Raw genomic sequence first — 21328 nt, forward strand, 5'->3', positions numbered from 1 at the left:
AGAGAAAGAGAGACGAAGGAGAAGAAGAAGGGGGAGATGGGAGGGGGACAGGAGGGGAGGGGAGGGGAGGGGAGGGGAGGGGAAGGGAAGGGAAGGGAAGGAGAAGAAGAGAGGGAGAGAAGGAAGGAAGGAAGGAGAAGAGAAGAAAGAAGAAAAAGATAGGAGAGTGTTCTTGAATTAAAGGAGACTAAGAGACAAGAACAGAAAATGCAACACATATTCCTAGATTGGATCCTGGATCTAAAAAATAAAACACAAACAGACAAACAAAAAGCCATTATAAAAGGCATTACTGGGACAATCGTGGATATCTGAATACAGACCGTATATTAGAAAACAATGTTGTCTCAATGTCATATATCTTAAGTGTAATAATTGTATTGTGGTTGCCCTTGTTCTTAGGAGACTTGTGGTGATGTATTTTGGGAGGAAGTGACTCTGCAACTAATTCTCAAATGGTTCAGCTGAAGGAAAGTGTGTGTGTGCACATATATGTATAAAACAGTATTGTGACAAAATGTTGTTGATGAGTTAGGGTATACAAGTGTGTACTGTGCCATTCTTGTGACTTTCAGAAGATTAAAAAGTTTTTTAAATAGCAAGGAAAGCATTTTTAATGCTTACAGAAACACCAGTTGAAATCCTTTGTGTGTGTGTGTGTGTGTGTGTGTGTGTGTGTATATATATATATATATATATATTTTTTTTTTTAAAGAACACCAAGTAGATTATTTTGTGTTCCTAAAAACCTAAGCACTTAAACAAATATATTATTGTCAGGGGAAAAAATAAATTAAATGAACGTCTAATTCTTTGTAGAAAATACACAGAATGCAGAATTTCTGGAACAACAAGCAAGTAATGACTATTGTCCCCAGAAAACTGGCAAGTTGGAAACATGGCTCCATGAACAAGAGGCTCGTGGACAGCTTCTCTGGGACAGTTCCAGCTCCGACTCAGATGAGTTGGGGAAAGTCGAGAAGAAACCACGAGCACTGGTGAGGACCAGGACAGAGAGAATTCCACTTTTTGACGAGTTTTTTGATCGAGAATAATAATACTATTCACTAACCTAGATACTGAGTGCATTGAAAGCTTACTTTCCTTTAAAAATTCTCCAAGGTAGTATATGAATTATTTTGAGGACACCAATTCACTTTCTTTTCATTTTGAAATCCTAAGATTAAACATGTGAGATATATTGTTAATTATAATACATAACTAACTGCCTCAAAACTTAGGGGCTTAAAAAACAGCCACTTATTGTCCAACTTTTCTGTGGGCTGCTGGGCTCAGTTGGGTGGTTCTTCTGCTGGTCTCTTTTGAAGTTTTTCATGCTGTTGAAGCCAGATGGCAACTAGGACTAGAGTCCTCTGGAGGCTCGACCAGGACACTGAGACAGCTGGACCTCGCCCCCTCTCTGTATCATCCCAGAGCCTCCTCATGTGGATTCCCCAAGTGCTGTCTCCTGCAGGGTAGTGAATTTGCTTTTATGTCAGCCCAGGGCTCCCCAAAGCAAACATTCTCAGAGGAGGAAAAGCTGCCCATCCTCTTAAGTCTAATTCACGGAACGGGCCCCAAATCACTGCCCCCCAACACACACTCGATTGGTTACTACAAGTCATAGGCCAGGTCACAGGCAGTGAAAAAGGGGCTACACAAGGCATCAATTCCAAAGTGTGGTCTACTGGGGTCCATCTCTGAGACATGGCACCCCACTGTTTTAAAAGCAAATTACTTCTTATAAAACAAATAGATGAGAGAGTAAATTTGATAGAAATAAAAATGACTTTTTAAAGAAAAGTCACAGTGATTCTGCAGTAGACAGTAAGTTCACTTAAGTCACTTTCCTGTGAGTTAGAAACTTATCTCATAACAGAGAGACTATAGGAAAAAGGTAAAATAATGTCAAGTGTGGAAGGTCATTGTGAGTTAAAGCTCAAAATCAAATGACGATCCCTTAGATTATGGTGTAGATCTTAGAACTCTTTAAAAGGAAACTTAGAAATGTTCAGTCCAAAAGTTATTATATTTACAAAATTTAGATTTTTTTTTTACCCTTCAAGCAATCTACGTTGTTCACATTTTACCAGTTACACGTACTCGTTTGTGTGTGTATTTAGTTCTGTGTAGTTTTATCACGTGCATAGATTCATGTGAGCAACCCCACAATCAGATACAGAGAAGTTCAATCACAAGAATCCCTTGTGCTATCTATAGGGGCCCCCAAAGTTGATTTTTAGGCAATTTTAAGAACTTCTTTTGTATAAAATTTGACTCCACTTTTAGCATAACCTAAAAATATTTTTAAGCCATCCAGAAGCTTCTAAGAATTTAGTGAACTTTAAAACAAAGTAAAACAAAAATACCTTTTTAAGCCTTCCCTAGGAAACTTCCAAAAAGAAAATAATAGACACACCCCCTGAATTTGACATTCAGTGCATTCAGATCAGTCACTAAGAAGATAAAAAGACTGCTGTGTCAGGGGATGAACATTCATGTTTCTTCCAAGGACAGAGACAATTAATTAGGTCATCCCTGGGCATTTTTACTCCCAGTTCTTTGCAAGCAGTATTCTTACTTTTTCTTTGGTAGGTAAAAAGCATATTTCCTACAAAGGAATGCATAGATTGTTTGACCAGTCAGCCTGTTTGGAAAAGTAAGATCCTTTTTTTTTTTTTAATTGAAGTACAGTTGATTTGCAATGTTGTGTTAGTTTCAGGTGTACAGCACAGTGATTCAGTTATATATATGTGTGTGTGTGTGTGTGTGTGTGTGTGTATATATATACACATGTATGTGTATACATATGTATGTGTATATATATATATATATATTCTTTTTCTGATTTTTTTCCCTTATAGGTTATTACAAAATATTGCATATAGTTTCCTGTGCTAGACAGTAGGTCCTTGTTGGTTATCTTTTATATATATAGTAGTATGTATAGGTTAATCCCAGCCTCCTAATCTATCCCTTCCCCAGCCCTTTCCCCCTTGGTAACCATAAATTTGTTTTCTATGTCTGTGAGTCTCTGTTTTGTAAATAAGTACATTGTATCTTTTCCAAAATAAACAAATGGGACCTAATTAAACTTAAAAGCTTTTGCACAGCAAAGGAGACAACCTACAGAATGGGGGAAAATATTTACAGATGTTGTGACAACTGAGAAGGGATTAATTCCCAAAATAAACAGCTCATACAACTCAATATCAAAAAAAACAAACAACCCAATCAAAAAATGGGCAGAAGATCTAAATAGACATTTTGGTAAAGAAGACAAACAGATGGCCACCAGGCACATGAAAAAATGCTCAGCATCACTAATTATTAGAGATTATGGCCATTCTGACCAGAGAAAGGCAAATCAAAATCTACAAACAATAAATGCTGAAGAGGGTGCGGAGAAAAGGGAACCTTTCTACGCCATGGGAGGGAATGTAAATTGGTGCAGTCACTATGGAGAACAGTATGGAGGTTCCTTAAAAACTAAAATAGAGTTGCCATATGATCCTGCAATTCCACTGCTGGGCATATATCCTGAGAAAATATATTTTTAAAAGACACATGCACCCCAATGTGCATTGCAGCACTATTTACAACAGCCAAGACATGGAAGCAACCTAAATGCCCATCAACAGATGAATGGATAAAGAAGATGTGGTATATATACACAATGGAATATATACACAATGGAATATTAAATGCCCATCGACAGATGAATGGATAAAGAAGATGTGGTATATATACAATGGAATACTACTCAGCCATAAAAATGAATGAAATTTTGCTATCTGCAGCAACATGGACGGACCTAGGGATTATCATACTAACTGAAGTAAGCCAGACAGAGAAAGACAAATATTGATATCATATGATATCACTTATATGTGGAATCCAACAAAAAAAGGAAAAGTAAGATCCTTGAGAGGAGAAATGAGTTCAACCTATTCTCAACATCCTCATATTATGGTTGACCTGGAAGATTTAAAACAAAGTGGGGTGGGCAAGTCCCAGCAATGAAGATAGCAGGGCCTATGAAGGTGTTCATAGCTCTGGTCTGCGACTTGAACTTGGACGACACCTCCTTCTACACCTTCACTGGTCTCTGAGCTACATGAGGGCTCGGCCCCTGTCTCCTCCCTGTAGTATCCACACCCTACACCCACCCCCCTGCTTCCTAGCATGACATCTGGCACCGAGTTTATTGTTAAATGTTTGTGGAATTCATTAATTTATGTGTTAACTAGTCAATTAGAGGGGCATTTGTTTCTCTCCGGCTATGCAGTTGCTCACTCTCACTTTCATTTCCCAAGAGTCTTAGTTGTATAAGGTTGATTATACAGTTTAAAAAAAAGAAAAAAAGATGGGGGGATTTTTTTCTGTAGATCTTGGAATTTATACATCTAAATGGATGGCACAAATTAGACACTGTCTTGGGATACAGGAGCTAGACTCGTATGTGTACCAATGAGGATGCCATAGCTCAAAATATTTCTTGAAATTCAATCAGAGTGTGTCAGCTGCAAAAGAAAGTCAATCATAATGCCTTCTCTATTTTCCTGCTCCATGTGGAACTCTCCTTCACCCAATCTTAAACTCAAGAATTTGAAATTATAATAATAATAATAATAACGGTGATAGTAATAACTGCTAATGTGCACTGACTGCTTATGGTGTGTCAAGCACTCTCCAAATGCTTTACGTATATAATCCTCGCAACAATTTTGTGGGTTACCCCTGTTCGACAGATGAGGAATCTGAGGCACAGAGAGGTCAACTAACTTGCCAGAGTCACCCAGCAGAACTGGGTGTTTTTGAGTAGACCGCTGCTTACCAGAAGGGGCCTGATGGGAGCCAGAAGCACGTGCCTCCTCTCCCTAATTTTACCTCAACTCACCAGTTGCATTCTGGAGCATTCCACATTTCTGTTACATGCTTTTTGTTTGGGGAGCGGAATACTATTACACTGGAAATGGTGAGAGCTTTCTCTTAGCAAGAAAGAGTTGCCGTGGAGCCTGAGTGCTTAAATGTGGGCACAGGGCAGGATAAGAGCACCTGAGAAATATGTCAGGAGGGGAGTTTCCAGGGGTGGGGTGAGGGCTACAGAAAGGCAGATGAGAGACTTAAGATAAATTTAACTGTCTTCACAATTTGGCCTGGGAGCAGGGTCAGTGAGCAACCCGCCAGACACCCCATCCAGGATGGAACTCAGGTGCACACTGTATCCTGGGCCAGAGGGCGGTGGTTCTCAGAGCCACATGTTGGAATCAGCCAGCGAGTGATCAAACACCTAATAACAAGTAGGATTTGTGTTCCTGCCTTTTATTTATTTGGGTCGGGGTAGAGTTCTGGCACTGGGTTGGTGTTTTCCTGCTTTCAGCTCCCAGGTGAATCCAACGTGCAGCTGGTGTTGAAAACCACAGCTTCAGGGCTACAAACATTCTATTATAGCGGATATACCAACTTCTATCTTTAAAAGCAACAGCTTCTGAGGTAATTTTTAAAGGTAAGGACATGAGGCCTGGGGCTCCACACACAGTAAGAGATTGTTCGTTTGGCTGGTAATTATCTGAGAACACCAATCCTTTACTTCATCTTGAATTTGTTCAGAGGCAACGCAGGGCCGTCAGTAAACACAGCTGCTGCCGCTGGTAAAAGCTATAAAATTAAGCCTCAAGGCAAAGTTGTCAATTTTCTCTAACTGAAAATCTCCTCAGCTTTGGGGGTGCGGGGGGAGGAAGTGGGGGGAGGCTTGTCTCTGGCCAAATACATGCTTTCTCTTGTGAAAATAACATTTTCTTTCTTGCTCTGAATTTTTCATGAGAAAAAGAAGTCTTTTTTTTTGGCATACTTTTGGAAATATGCTTTTCTCGATTATTTTTTCCAGCAAAGGGCCATTCTTCTTCATCTATCTATTTTGACGATAATTCTGAGCTACTGTACTGGGAGTTAACTGAAGATGATTCTTGCAGGAGTCACCTATGAAATGGTTTTGTACACAAGAAGATAATCTTTTCTGCTCACACAGAGCCTTTAAAGACAGAAAACAAATACCAGCTCTTCATGCCACTTCCCTTCTTACCAGGATCATCAAATCATAATTAAAGTCAAATATTTCCTGCCTCAAATGAAAAACAAAAGCCTATTTCCACATATTACTGCAAAACCTAATTTAGAATACCGTGGGGAAAGCTTGAGAGAAAATATGCTAAGGGATAGATTAGGGAAGTTTAGACCATGAAAAATCTGAATTACATCTCACTTTTAAAGGAATACTATTATACTATTTATGTGCAAAATAAACAAAAACATTTTAAAACAAAGTCGAGAGTTAAGGTTTATTTTCAAACGTGTACTTCATAATAAGTCTGCAGCTCACTCTCATTCATTTACTTAATCAAGCGTTCAGCCAATAGGTTTTAAGCGTCTACTAGATGCCAAGCACTGTTCCAGATGCTGAAAATACAGCCGTACAAGACAAAGTCCCTGGACCCATGGGTCATATTCCAGCGGTGAGAGCTGGAGCAGACAGTCAAATACATGATACAATTTCAGGTAATATTGAAGAAAGTAAAGCAGGTATGAGGACAGGCACAATGGAATGGACCGTTTCAGGCAGGATGCTCAGGGAGGGGCTTGTTAGGGAACCAGGTTTGTTTTGCCTGACACACAACAAGCAAAAACACTGCGATGACAAGGTTTGCAGCCAAGAGAGGGTTTATTCTCAAGACAGACAAGACAGGAGAACAAGTTTCAAATCTGTCTCCCTGAAGGCAAGGGGCTTGGGTATTTATGAGATAAAGAATAAAGCAGCAGGGTGGTCTGAGGCATGGGGGGCGTGGGGAGTGTGGGGAAAGGTGATTGGAAAAAGCAGTAATTGTCCTTCTGCACAGGTGTAACTAAGCTACAGGCCTTGGCACATTCAAATATGTAAGTGCTTAACACAATCTGAGGGTGGAGTTTTCAGCCCTCTGACAGCTAAAGAATACTCAGGCATGCCCAGGTGGAGGGTCAGTGGTCCCATCCAGTCTTAACTGGCTCGGCTTGAACTAGACACAGCTGACTGCAAGTTCCTGGAAAACAACTTGGGCTATGTGCTGGTTGGAGAACAGGCAAATCTTTTGTAGCAACAATGAAAATGACCTTGACTAGTAAAGCAAGGTGAAATGGATTTGACCCATGGTTTTAGAATCTCTGAGGAAGAGACTTGAATGAAGTGAGGATGGAAGCCATGAGAACACCTATGAGAGCAAGTACAAAGGCCCTGAGGTGAGATGAACTTGCAATATTCAAGGACCAACAAGAAGGCTGGAAAAGTGAAGTGAGCAAAGGGGACACTGACAGGGACGACCTCAGAAAGGTCATCAAGACACAGATGGTGAGGAGCCCAGAGGACCATGGTGTGATGACAGGTTTTAAGTGTAACAGAATTTCAGAGACAGAAGGGGCTGGTCCTAGTCTAGACTGACATCTCCAATGTGATCATGAACAGAGGCAAACAGACTATGGCCAACACTAATGTCATATGGCCATAGCTGACTCTCTAGGACTGACCCTTGACCCAACTGAGCCAGGCAGAGAGGACCTCAGTCTCTGCTGGTGGCAAGAACCTCAGTGGGTACATTCAGGATTGATGGATACTAGCATTCTGCCCTGTGAGCCAGAGATGCAGGAACACAGACCTGCAGTAAACAGAGTCAGAGACAAGGGATGCACTGAGACCCCACAGCACATCTATCCCTCATTCCCAGCCCTCCTAAGCCCTGCTGCCTCCTTGCCCTTCCTTCTAAGACTGTATCTTTACAGTAAATTCACCTTTGGCTTGGACCAGCTCCACCTGATTTCTATTTCTTAAAGCCAAAGAACCTCAACCAACAGCTACCTTACACAGCAACCATCTCCTTGCCTTATGATGTAACACTGGAGGCTGAGGAGTGCTGGAATTGCTGAGTGTGGCCAGTTCCAGTTCCCAAGAGGAATTATGAGGATCTCTTCCAAATCCATATTCAGTGATACCACATCAACCATGGTGGGAGTAGTTACACCACAAAAATTGGCAAATGTTGCCAATCAGGGCTTTTTTTTTTTCCAGAGAGCTGGATGTTAAACATTTACCAACACACCTGTCTAGAGGTAAAGAACAATAGGCTCTAGACTCAGAATTCACAGCCCGGCTCTGCAACTTCCTTATGGCCACATAGAGGTTAAATAACTGAAAGAAATTCTGAATCAAGTATCAATGGTTAATAAAAGCTGTGTATTTTTTAATGAGTCTTCTGTGTGTATAGAATTCCTGATCCTGATTCCATGATAGACATTATCATTCTCGATTCTGAAAAGGGAAAACTGATGCTAATAAAGTGTATGAAATGTCAATGCCCACACATTTAATTGGGAAAACTGCAATTTCATTTCAAGTTTGCCTGTCTTCAAAACCTCCTCACTGTAAAATGGAAATTATAATAGTGCCTACCTCACAGTGACAGAAATAAGATCATACATGTAAAGTACTTAAAACAGCACCCAACACACATACAGACTGAAAGTGAGGGGATGGAAAAAGATATTCCATGCAAATGGAAATCAAAAGAAAGCTGGAGTAGCAATACTCATATCAGATAAAATAGACTTTAAAATAAAGAATGTTACAAGAGACAAGGAAGGACACTACATAATGATCAAGGGATCAATACAAGAAGAAGATATAACAATTATAAATATACATGCACCCAACATAGGAGCACCTCAATACATAAGGCAAATGCTAACAGCTATAAAAGAAGAAATCGACAGTAACACAATAATAGTGGGGGACTTTAATACCTCACTTATACAAATGGACACATCATCCAGATGGAAAATTAATAAGTAAACACAAGCTTTAAATGACACAATAGACCAGATAGATTTAATTGATATTTATAAGATATTCCATCCAAAAATAGCAGATTACACTTTCTTCTCAAGTGCACAAGGAACATTCTCCAGGATAGATCACATCTTGGGTCACAAATCAAGCCTCAGTAAATTTAACAAAACTGAAATCATATCAACCATCTTTCCCAACCACAATGCTATGAGATTAGAAATCAATTACAGGGGGAAAAAAAAATGTGAAAAACACAAACACGTGGAGGCTAAACAATACATTACTAACTAACCAGGAGATCACTGAAGAAATCAAAGAGGAAATCAAAAAATACCTAGAGACAAATGACAATGAAAACATGACGATCCAAAACCTATGGGATGCAGCAAAAGCAGTTCTAAGAGGGAACTTTATAACAATACAATCCTACCTCAAGAAACAAGAAAAATCTCAAACAATCTAACCTTACACCTAAAGGAACTAGAGAAAGAAGAATAAACAAAATCCAAAGTTAGTAAAAGGAAAGAAATCATAAAGATCAGAGCAGAAATAAATGAAATAGAAACAAAGAAAACAACAGCAAAGATCAATAAAATTAAAAGCTGGTTCTTTGAGAAGGTAAGCAAAATTGATACACCTTTAGTCAGACTCATCAAGAAAAAGAGGGAGAGGACTCAAATCAACAAAATTAGAAATGAAAAAGGAGAAGTTACAATGGACACCTCAGAAATACAAAGCATCATAAGAGACTACCACAAGCAACTCTATGCCAATAAAATGGACAACCTGGAAGAAATGGACAAATTCTTAGAAAGGTTTAACCTTCCAAGACTGAACCAGGAAGAAACAGAAAATATGAACAGATCAATCACAAGTAATGAAATTGAAACTGTGATTAAAAATCTTCCAACAAACAAAAGTCCAGGACCAGATGGCTTCACGGGTGAATTCTATCAAACATTTAGAGAAGAGCTAACACCCATCCTTCTCAAACTCTTCCAAAGAACTGCAGAGGAAGGAACACTCCCAAACTCATTCTACAAGGCCACCATCACCCTGATACTAAAACCAGACAAAGATACCACAAAAATAGAAAATTACAGGCCAATATCAGCTGAATATAGATGCAAAAATCCTCAACAAAATACTAGCAAATAAAATCCAACAACACATTAAAAGAATCATACACTGGGGGCTTCCCTGGTGGCGCAGTGGTTGGGAGTCCGCCTGCAAGTGCAGGAGACACAGGTTCGAGCCCTGGTCCGGGAGGATCCCACATGCCACGGAGCAACTGGGCCCGTGAGCCACAACTACTGAGCCTGCGCGTCTGGAGCCTGTGCTCCGCAGCAAGAGAGGCCGCGATGGTGAGAGGCCCACGTACTGCGATGAAGAGTGGCCCCCGCTTGCCGCAGCCGGAGAGGGCCCTCGCACAGAAACGGAGACCCAACACAGCCAAAAATGAATAAATAAATAAATTAATTAATTAATTAAAAAAAAAAAGAATCATACACTGTGATTGAGTGGGATTTATCCCAGGGATGCAAGGATTCTTCAATATACGCAAATCAATCAATGTGATACACCATATTGACAAATTGAAGAAGAAAAACCATATGATCATCTCAATAGATGCAGAAAAAGCTTTTGACAAAATTCAACACCCATTTATGATAAAAACTCTCCAGAAAGTGGGCATAGAGGGAACCTACCTCAACATCATAAAGGCCATATACAACAAACCTGCAGCAAACATCATTCTCAATGGTGAAAAACTGGAAGCATTTCCTCTAAGATCAGGAACAAGACAAGGATGTCCACTCTTGCCACTATTATTCAATGTAGTTTTGGAAGTCTTAGCCATGGAAATCAGAGAAGAAAAAGAAATAAAAGGAATATAAATTGGAAACGAAGAAGTATAACTGTCACTGTTTGCAGATGACATGGTACTATACATAGATAATCCTAAAGATGCCACCAGGGAACTACTAGAGCTAATCAATGAACTTGGTAAAGTAGCAGGATACAAAATCAATGCACACAAATCTCTTGCATTCCTATACACTAACAACAAAAGATCAGAAAGAGAAATTAAAGAAACAATCCCATTCACCATTGCAACAAAAAGAATAAAATACCTAGGAATAAACCTGCATAAGGAGGTAAAAGACCTGTACTCAGAAAAGTATAAGACACTGATGAAAGAAATTAAAGATGACACCAACAGATGGAGGAATATACCATGTTCGTGGACTGGAAGAATCAATACTGTGAAAATGACTATACTACCCAAAGCAATCTACAGGTTCAACACAATCCCTATCAAATTACCAATGGCATTTTTTACAGAACTAGAACAAAAAATCTTAAAATTTGTATGGAGGCACAAAAGACCCCAAATAGCCAAAGCAATCTGGAGGGAAAAAAACAGAGCTGGAGGAATCAGACTCCCTGACTTCAGACTATACTACAAAGCTACAGTAATCAAGACAATATGGTACTGGCACAAAAACAGAAATACAGATTAATGGAACAGGATAGAAAGCCCAGAGATAAACCCATGCACCTATGGTCAACTAATCTATGACAAAGGAGGAAAGGATATACAATGGAGAAAAGAGAGTCTCTTCAACAAGTGGTGCTGGGCAAACTGGGCAGCTACATGTAAAAGAATGAAATTAGAACACTCCCTAACACCATACACAAAAATAAACTCAAAATGGATTAAAGACCTAAGTGTAAGACTGGACACTACAAAACTCTTAGAGGAAAACATAAGAACACTCTTTGACATAAATCACAGCAAGATCTTTTTTGATCCACCTCCTAGAGTAATGGAAATAAAAACAAAAATAAACAAATAGGGCCGAATGAAACTTAAAAGCTTTTGCACAGCAAAGGAAACTATACAAGACAAAATGACACCCCTCAGAATGGGAGAAAATATTTGCAAATGAATCAAAAAAGGATTAATCTCCAAAATATATAAACAGCTCATGCAGCTCAACATTAAAAAAAAATCAAACAACCCAATCAAAAAAATGGACAGAAGACCTAAACAGACATTTCTCCAAAGAAGACATAGAGATGGCCAAGAGGCACATAAAAAGCTGCTCAACATCACTAATTATTAGAGAAATGCAAATGAAAACTACAATGAGGTATCATCTCACACCAATTAGAATGGGAATCATCAGAAAATCTACAAACAACAAATGCTGGAGAGGGTGTGGAGAAAAGGGAACCCTCTTGCACTGTTGGTGGGAATGTAAACTGATACAGCCACTATGGAGAACAGTATGCAGGTTCCTTAAAAAACTAAAAATAGAATTACCATATGACCCAGCAATCCCACTACTGGGCATATACCCAGAGAAAACCATAATTCAAAAAGACACATGTACCCCAATGTTCATTGCAGCACTATTTACAATAGCCAGGTCATGGAAGCAACCTAAATGCCCACTGACAGACAAATGGATAAAGAAGTTGTGGTACATATATACAATGGAATATTACTCAGCCATAAAAAGGAACGAAATTGGGTCATCTGAAGAAACATGGATGGACCTAGAGACTGCCATACAGAGTGAAGTAAGTCAGAAAGAGAAAAGCAAATATCATATGTTAATGCATATATGTGGAATCTAGAAAAATGGTACAGATGAACCGGTTTGCAAGGCAGAAATAGAGACACAGATGTAGAGAACAAACATATGGACACCAAGGGGGGAAAGTGGGGTGGTGGGGGGGAGTGGTGGGGGGATGAATTGGGAGATTGGGATTGACATGTATACACTAATATGTATAAAATAGATAACAAATATAAAAAACAGCACCCAATGACTAATAACTGCTCTATACATGTTTGTTAACTAGTAGCTTTATTCCTGTTGAAATTAGGAATAAAATAAGAAGAAAAAATGTTGTGGTTCTAGGAGTCTGGTCTGTTCAATGAAGCCAGAAGTACATAACTATGGAATTATGAAGAGAGATTTACCATGATTCACAGACAATGTGATTATATGCCTAGACTACCCAAAAGAATCAGCTGGGGGCTTCCCTGGTGGTGCAGTGGTTGAGAATCTGCCTGCCAATGCAGGGGACACAGGTTCGAGCCCTGGTCTGGGAAGATCCCACATGCCGCGGAGCGACTGGGCCCGTGAGCCACAACTACTGAGCCTGCGCGTCTGGAGCCTGTGCTCCGCAACAAGAGAGGCCGCGATAGTGAGAGGCCCGCGCACCGCGATGAAGAGTGGCCCCCACTTGCCACAACTAGAGAAAGCCCTCACACAGAAGCGAAGACCCAACACAGCCAAAAGGATCAGCTGAAAAACTTTTAGAATGAATAATGGAATTAAAAATAGGTGTCTGGATAAAAGATATATTTAAAAATCAGCAGCTGTTGCAAACCATTTCTCAGAAGTTAGCCAACAGAAATAAAAATATCAATATGCAGACAAAAGTTCAAGGATGACTGGGGCTTCCCTGGTGGTGCAGTGGTTAAGAATCCGCCTGCCAATGCAGGGGACACGGGTTCTAGCCCTGGTCTGGGAAGATCCCACATGCCACGGAGCAACTAAGCCTGTGTGCCACAACTACTGAGCCTGCACTCTAGAGCCTGTGAGCCACAACTACTGAGCTCGTGCCATAACTACTGAAGCCCACACGCCTAGAATCTGTGTTCTGCAACAAGAGAAGCCACTGCAATAAGAAGCCGGTGCACCGGAAGGAAGAGTAGCCCCTGCTCACTGCAACTAGAGAAAGCCCGCACGCAGCACCAAAGACCCAATGCAGCCAAAATAAATAAATAACATAAAATAAAATAAACCATGATAACTGTAGAAAAAAAAAAAAGACAAGTGATAAAAAGCTCCAAATATAATTTTTTAAAAGTTCAAGGGTGAATAGTGGGTTCACTAATCATAAGGGAAACGTCTCAGGGTACACTATCTTGAAATGCTGTTCCTCTCTCTGTAACTCTAGCTCTCAAGCTCCCATTCCCATCACTGTCCTCTCACCAGTTCAAAGTACTTCAACCACTTATGGCTTAAAATGCATTCTCTTGAGATTCTCCTCCACTCCTGTTTCTCTGTCCCCAGCCAGGGTCCAAGTCTGGGGGAAGAAGCTCAGGCCTGCTTACGGCCCTGTCCTTGTGGGGTGTGAGGAATAACTCATCAGTGCTGTCCTCTGTCCTCTCTGGCCTTGACTGAAAGATATTCATCTTGATGATCTTGGGCATCTACCTCCCTCTCCTTAGCAAAACCCCAACCCCATCCCCAGCTATATTACTTCCTGCCATACTCTCGGCACTGGCCTTGTAGAGTGACTGCTTACAAGGAAGCCCCGTGGTTTTCTCCTGCTGTTGAGCCCCACCTCAGTTTGGAGGGTGCTACTCATCCTCCAAGAATCAACTATATTTTCTATACAGTCCCTGGGGTGGGCTGTCCATCCCACAGACCGTGCAAAGGAGTCCCCAAGGCTCTCAGTTCTCAGCTCCCTCGCCTGCTTCTTTGGAGGCCATGGAAACTTTTCACATATTCCTTGCAATACCTGCAGGAGTCGAGGCTTGGGGGTGCAGGCCCTTTCTACTGAAACATATCTTGTTGCCATTATTACTCTGCTGCAGCCCCCAGATGTTGCTTTAAGGCAGGTTCATAATTTTAATTCTTTTTCATAAAGGGCACACCCCCAAATATATGTTCCTATCCACCCTGCAGATAGAGATGTAGCTTTCTGCTTTTAAGTCAACAAATCTTCCTGAAGACGGCAGGGGACAGTCAAAATATTTAACTATGCGCAGAGCATGGGCAACAGTCAGAATGGCTCGAGCAGGGTCCTCTAAACAGGACGCACTGAATGAGAATCTGCCCGGAGTCTCTACATGATCCCACCTCCCAGGTTTTCACACCAAAGGACAGGCCAGGGAGAAAGCCCCACATAAGCTTCTCAGCTCTTTTGCTTTCTCCTCTCAGTTTCTTCCAAAATACTTGCCTCTAAGCCAAGGAGGAATTTTCTTTCTTCTTTATGTGGTTGGCAACCTGTTCCTGAGTCATCACCCTACAACCTCTTACCTCATGTCCAGAATACAAATGCTACCTTCTCTCTGTTCTAAGACTTATGGGATCTGGCTCTTAACATCTAAAGGGAACTTTTTAAAATGCAAAAGGCCCCTTCTCAAGAACCTGACTTCATTATTGAAGACAAAGATCTCAAGGTTATTGCAGCAACATAAAATTTGAAATAATATTAATGTCTATCTATAGTGGTAATTGAAAAATTATAGTATGGAACCTCAATAAAATCAATGTAACACTTTAAAGTAGAGAATTTTTTTAAAGGATTGTCTTCGGCGTCCCTGATATATTACTAAATGAAAAAACTAAGGCAAATTACAAGGTAATGTATATAATGTATAACTTTTTTTCATGTTTAGGCATGTCTTAGAAGCAAGAGAAAAAGTATAAGACAAACTACTCCAAATTAACAGTATTTATGGTAGGGTGGAATTGGAGCATATCTTAGGTCAGGTTCCCCAAAGCAGACCCTGAGGTGACTTGAGTGCAAGTTATTTTTTAAAGAAGAGATCCCAGGAAAAATCAGTAAGGGAGGGGGGAATCAGGACAATAAAGGGGAAGAACCCAAATAAAGGTGCAATTTCAGGCAGAATTCTGAGGAAGGTAATTTATCTCACAGGAGACCCTGGAGGATGATTGAGATATCAGAGTTGTTGAGACCGACACCAGGAAGCTCTTCATAATCCTGTAACCTCTAGTCATTGGCTAGGGATGACTGGTGGAGAGTAACTGCCTGGCACCTCCAGCCCTCTGTTCATGGGGGCTCTGAGCTCCACTAGCCCAAAGCAGTTTGCTGAAGATGAGTCTCAGGTGAGGGTCATTGAAAGTCAAAGCAATTTGCCCCAAAGGAAGGGCACACCAAATGATAAAATGTATTCAAGAGGATGTGGAGGAGCAAGAGTATATGCCATGGAGTAGAAGGGGGAGATGATCCAGTGCAATTATATATTTTACATAGTTTGAATCATTGCAAGGTGTAGCAAAACAGACATTCCTGCCATATGCCAGATATATCATATACACTCAATTACTGTTATTTTGAAGTAGTGGATAGATGGATGATTGTGGCAATGATTTTACTTTTTCAGGAAGCAATCTAGAAGCTTCCAAGAAAGTTTTCAAAATTATTTATTCTCTTTGACCCAGTATTCTATGTATAGGATAAATTCTTAAGGATATGATCATGTAAACAATTATTTGAATAAAAAGACATTCAATGCGACATTATAAAAGCAAAGAACTTTAAAATAAATATATTTATTAATTTCACAGAGATAAAATAGGCTGACAAAAACAAGTGTCTATAAATATAAACAGGTGAAAAAGGCAATGTGAAATCTTGAAAATGTAAAATACAATTTAAAAAATAGCTGCTCAATAAATGAGCAGAATTGCATAATTGACACTGAAGATAATTTAGCGAGCTAAAAAATTTGTTAAAGGAAATCTCCAACAATGTAGAAGAAAGGGGTAAACCATGAAAGATGGATCTAATAATTCCCCTTCCTTAGAAAAAAGACAGGACATACAGCGGAACAAAGCTGGCAGTAGACTTTTCATTAAAAACTATACAATCCAGAAGACAATAACATCTTTAAAGTACTAAAAGGAAAAAAAAAAACCCTGTCAACCTAGAATTTTATACCCAGAGAAAATATATTTCATAAATGAAGACAAAGTGAAGACTATTTTAGACATTCATTCAAAGCTGAAACAATTCATCATCAGCTGACCAGCATTGAAAAAAATGTCAAAGAAAGTTCTTTAGGCAGAAGGAAAATGCTATCAGAAGGAATTATGGATCACCCAAAGGAATGAAGAGCACTAGAAATGGTAAATATATGTGGGTAAATATAAAATACTTTTTTTAAATTTTCAGAACCTCTGTAAAAGTTAATTGACTGTTTAAAGAAAAACAACAATGTATTATGAGGTTTATTTCATATATAATATATTTATATAGTTATATATTTTAATAATACATTATTATATATTACATTTTATTTATATATATCTTTTTTACATATATATATAAAACGCATGTATTGACATGTGTTGACATCAACAACATAAAGGCCAGAAAAGAGGATATGGAAGTATACTGTTGTAAGGCTTTTCCACTATATATGAGTGACTTAATATTACTAAAAGGTAGACTGTGATATATAAATAAGTATACTATGGCAACCACTTAAAAAAAAAGTAAGAAAGAGGAGGAACGGCTAATATGCCAGTAAGGGGAGATAAAATCAAATCATAAAAAATACTCAATCTAAAAAAAGCAGAAGAAAGAGGAAAAGTTGGACAAAAGAGAAAATGCAAAAACTAGATCCAAAAACCAAGGTGTCCTAATTAAACCCAGCTTGTCAATAATTGTATTAAACATAAATGGTCAACAGCACAATTTAAGTGCAAAGATGGTCAGATTTGATAAAAGAGCAAGAATCAACTCTATGCTATCTTCAAGAAACAAACTTTAAATATAAAGACACAGATAGGTTAAAAGTAAAAGGATGGAACAAGGTGTACCATTCCAACATTATACGATACAGAGTAGCCATATTACTGTTGAACAAAGTAGACTTCAGAGCATGTAACAAGCATCATCACCATTAGCAGCCAAAGTTATATATCCATCCAGTTTAGCAAGGACAGAAATAAAAGATCGTATTGAATCCCTCCCACCCTTCCCGCCTGCATGAAACTCAAATCCCCGAAAAGAATCTGACTGCCATGCTGAATCACACCCCCACTCTTTGGGAAAGCAGGTCCAGATGATTGAGAGCCTCACAGAGTCACATGAACTTGAGAAGGGTAGTTTCCTAAAGAATAGATCCAAAGACACTGAAGAAAAGCAGCAGATGTGAAGCAATTACACTCCAATAAAGAGCTATTAAAAATAATAATAATTTAAAAAATGCTTAGGGACTGTCTACTTTCCTAACACATCACACAGGTATAAAGCATAGCAATACCATGGTCCTATCCAAAAACAGCTTGACAGTGGTAGAGGAGAATGAGAGGAGTTTTTAGGTGCTTATTAGTTCTGAAGACAATGCACACTAGTCTCTCCTTATCCATGGGGCATAGTTCCAAGACCCCCAGTGGATGCCTAAAACTGTGGATAATACCAAACCCTACATATCAGTATTATTTGTAATCTCAAAACCCTATACATACATATTCCCTTATACATACATATTTGAGGTACGACAGCAAAACTAGCACAAATTTCTTCTTTCGTCTTCACAATTTCGTGGATAGAAAATTCATTCTTACCATTGATCTCAGCAATCTCATTATACGACTTTTTTTTTTTTACTAAGTCAAGAACTTTCACCTTTTTGTATAAAGGAAGCACTTTACAGCTTCACTTTGGCATATCCGAATTGCCAGCACCACTACTGTTGTGTTTTGGGGCCGTCATCAAGTACAATAAGGGTTACTTGAACACAAGCACTGTGATACCTCAACAGTCAATCGACACAGTTACTAAATGACTAACAGGTGGAATATACTGGACAAAGGGATGATTCACGTCCGGGGCAGGAAGGAGCAGGACTATCACACTACTTAGAATGGCACACAATTTAAAGCTTATAAATTGCTTATTTCTGGAATTTTCCACTTAATATTTTGAAACCACCGTTGATTACAGGTAAATGAAACCATGGAAAGCAAAAACCTTGGATAACGAGGGACTACTGTATTGCCTTTTAACCAGAAAATGACTCTCCAAGAGAATGAATGAAGAAATAGTTTTCCCCCAGAATTTATCAGCATAAACTTAAAACTTTGAGAATCTCAGGAATGACAAAAAATGTTAACACTGAATCCAAGTTTTCAGTAAAGAAACAAAAGGTGATTTTACAGTCTCCTACGTTTTGTACTCCACTGGACTTACTCAAATGTTCCTGTTATCCTTCAACATTTCCCCAAAATATTTTCCTCCAAAACTGTAATCGAAATCTTATCCCACCATGTATACTTGGGAACTCTCTACATCTGCTTCCAGATCATAAAACACTGGGAGACTTACGGAGAGCAGGTAAGATTTAGGTCAAGGTGGAGCATCTCAAACCACAGATTACTGGAACTGAAGGGGAATTTAGGAACTTTCTATTCCACCCTCCTTCCCACAGGGACAGAGATAACCACAGCACTCATAGATGACCTTCAGGACAGGTTGGTTGATTTTGATACATACTGATTTAGCTTAACTGGCAAATGTCTTCATAACTATTTGAAAAGAAACTTATTTTTCATTTAGTACATTTTACAATGTAACACACACACACACAGCCCACTAACACCACCCATCCCCCCCAAAAAGAGGCACAAATCCCCAATATTTGTCTAGGAGGGGATCTACCCATTATGGGCCTTCTTCAGTATAAGGGTTGTAGAAGTTTGCCACCTACTGACCTTTCACTGAAGTACTTAGTCCTCCATGAAATGGAGATTGCTAACAGCAATGTCAGCAACATACACTGGGGCTGTAGCATTGTGCAACTATTTCCCAATAAAATGTGAAGGTTTTTTGTTTTTTTTTCATTTTCTTAAAAAATAATCCAATAGGAAGGAGAATCAAAGCTCAGAGAGCCCACTTGAATATTAAAGTGTTCATGTTTATCTGAAGGCCCTCTGCTGGCCATTCTCATTATATGTATTCTTTAATGTAAAAAGAAAAAAAAGTGAAATTAATCACAAAAACTGGGGGACAGTGAAGATTTTTTCCAACATGAAGCATTTCTTTTTATTGCTCACGCTCCTCACTGGAGTTTGAGACAGCTGCCAGGAATTCCTTTACCCATTTCTGGAAAACAGGTCTAAAGATCTGACCCTGACCTTTTGTCTTGTTCTGAGCTGGCTTCAATTTTTCCATTATTCTTTGCAAAGTTCCTGTTATCTAGCTTTTGGCTTCTTTCCTGACTTAGTGTTTCAGAGGTGGTCCTAAAAATAGGCTATAATGGGCATACCAAGTCTTTAAAATACTATCTAATTACTAATAGACTGAGAGCTCATAAAGGCAGACACATTACACCATCCTCAGTTACTACACAGTGATCCCCTGCAGGCCAGGCTGTGAACGTGTCAGGACAAGACGTATCACCCACCAAATTCTGAGGGCAGAGTCTGTCCCACTATTTATCCTCCCTTCCCCAATCCCATTTTTAATTTTTCCCCATCCCTGTTTCCTCTTAAGAATCTACTGGTCTTCTCTGCCATCTCTTTCCTTTACCCTGCATGCTAGGATCATCCTTGTCAATATTGGAAAATAAAATATGTATTTATTTGTTTAGGAGTAGGATAACCAGAGGATTTTTGAAATCCCTTATGGACATCTGATTCTGTGGTGATAAATCAATCCACTGCAGAGCTGATTTACAAAATATTAACACAGATATAAATGAGCTGAAAGTTTTTTTAGATAACTGAAAACTAGTTAATAAGAACTGGCCTATAGGAACTATGACTTGTGAAGGGATATGATTATAACCATAATAAAACTGACCATTAGCAAAAGACCATGGAAATTCAAAAACTAGAAATAGAGAGACTATAACAGATACAGACTAGAAAAAGTATTACCAGAGCCAGACATCTTTGAATTTTGGGTGACAGTCACTGCCACAGTTTCTCAATCTAAATACTATGACGTTAAGAGAAATCTTTGATAAGACATGGCTACATCAAATTCTGAGCAGAAACTGTTTCTGGTCAGAGATTTAAATTTAACCTAAGCTTTTAAATACTTTAAAATATTCCAGGGCTTCCCTGGTGGCGCAGTGGTTGAGAATCTGCCTGCTAATGCAGGGCACACGGGTTCGAGCCCTGGTCTGGGAAGATCCCACATGCCGCAGAGCAGCTGGGCCCGTGAGCCACAATTACTGAGCCTGTGCGTCTGGAGCCTCTGCTCCGCAGCAAGAGAGGCCGCGATAGTGAGACGCCCGCGCACCGCGATGAAGAGTGGCCCCCGCTTGCCACAACTAGAGAAAGCCCTCACACAGAAACGAAGACCCAACACAGCCATAAATAAATAAATAAACAAATACTTTTAAAAAAAAGATCTTAGAGTGGAAAGTTTAAAAAATAAATATATATATATATATATATATACACACACACAGAGTGTTAGAATTAGAATGACACCATGTCGCAACCCCTAAGAAAATAATGGATATAAGCAGTAAACACCAACGGCTACTAAATCTAGGTGAAAAGCTGATGGAAATTTTGTAATCAGGTCAGGCTGACACCACTTGAACCTACTGATGAATCTTTTTGTTATTTTTTTAAAGTATGTATCAAGAACTGTGAAGGGTCTAAGATTTTATTCTATTTGCAAGCTAACAAATTAACCTTCCACAATTTCATGGAA

The 21328-nt window shown here is 39.3% G+C and overlaps 1 protein-coding gene and 1 long non-coding RNA gene across 4 annotated transcripts in view; one reads left to right on the top strand and one right to left on the bottom strand.

The window, feature by feature from the left end:
* Positions 1-6326, top strand: part of CCDC198 (coiled-coil domain containing 198) — a 33070-nt gene extending 26744 nt beyond the window's left edge. For all 3 annotated transcript variants that reach the window (XM_082450483.1, XM_082450484.1, XM_082450485.1), the window contains one exon: positions 820-6326. In XM_082450483.1, coding sequence (XP_082306609.1) covers positions 820-1055 — 236 coding nt within the window. In that variant the 3' untranslated portion in view covers positions 1056-6326. The remainder of the gene's footprint in view (positions 1-819) is intronic.
* Positions 1-21328, bottom strand: part of LOC309655395 — a 206610-nt gene that overhangs the window by 178936 nt on the left and 6346 nt on the right. The gene's annotated exons all lie outside the window — the stretch shown is intronic.

This window comes from Balaenoptera physalus, assembly GCF_965194825.1.
Source record: "Balaenoptera physalus genome assembly, chromosome: 2".
Lineage (NCBI taxonomy): Eukaryota > Metazoa > Chordata > Mammalia > Artiodactyla > Balaenopteridae > Balaenoptera > Balaenoptera physalus.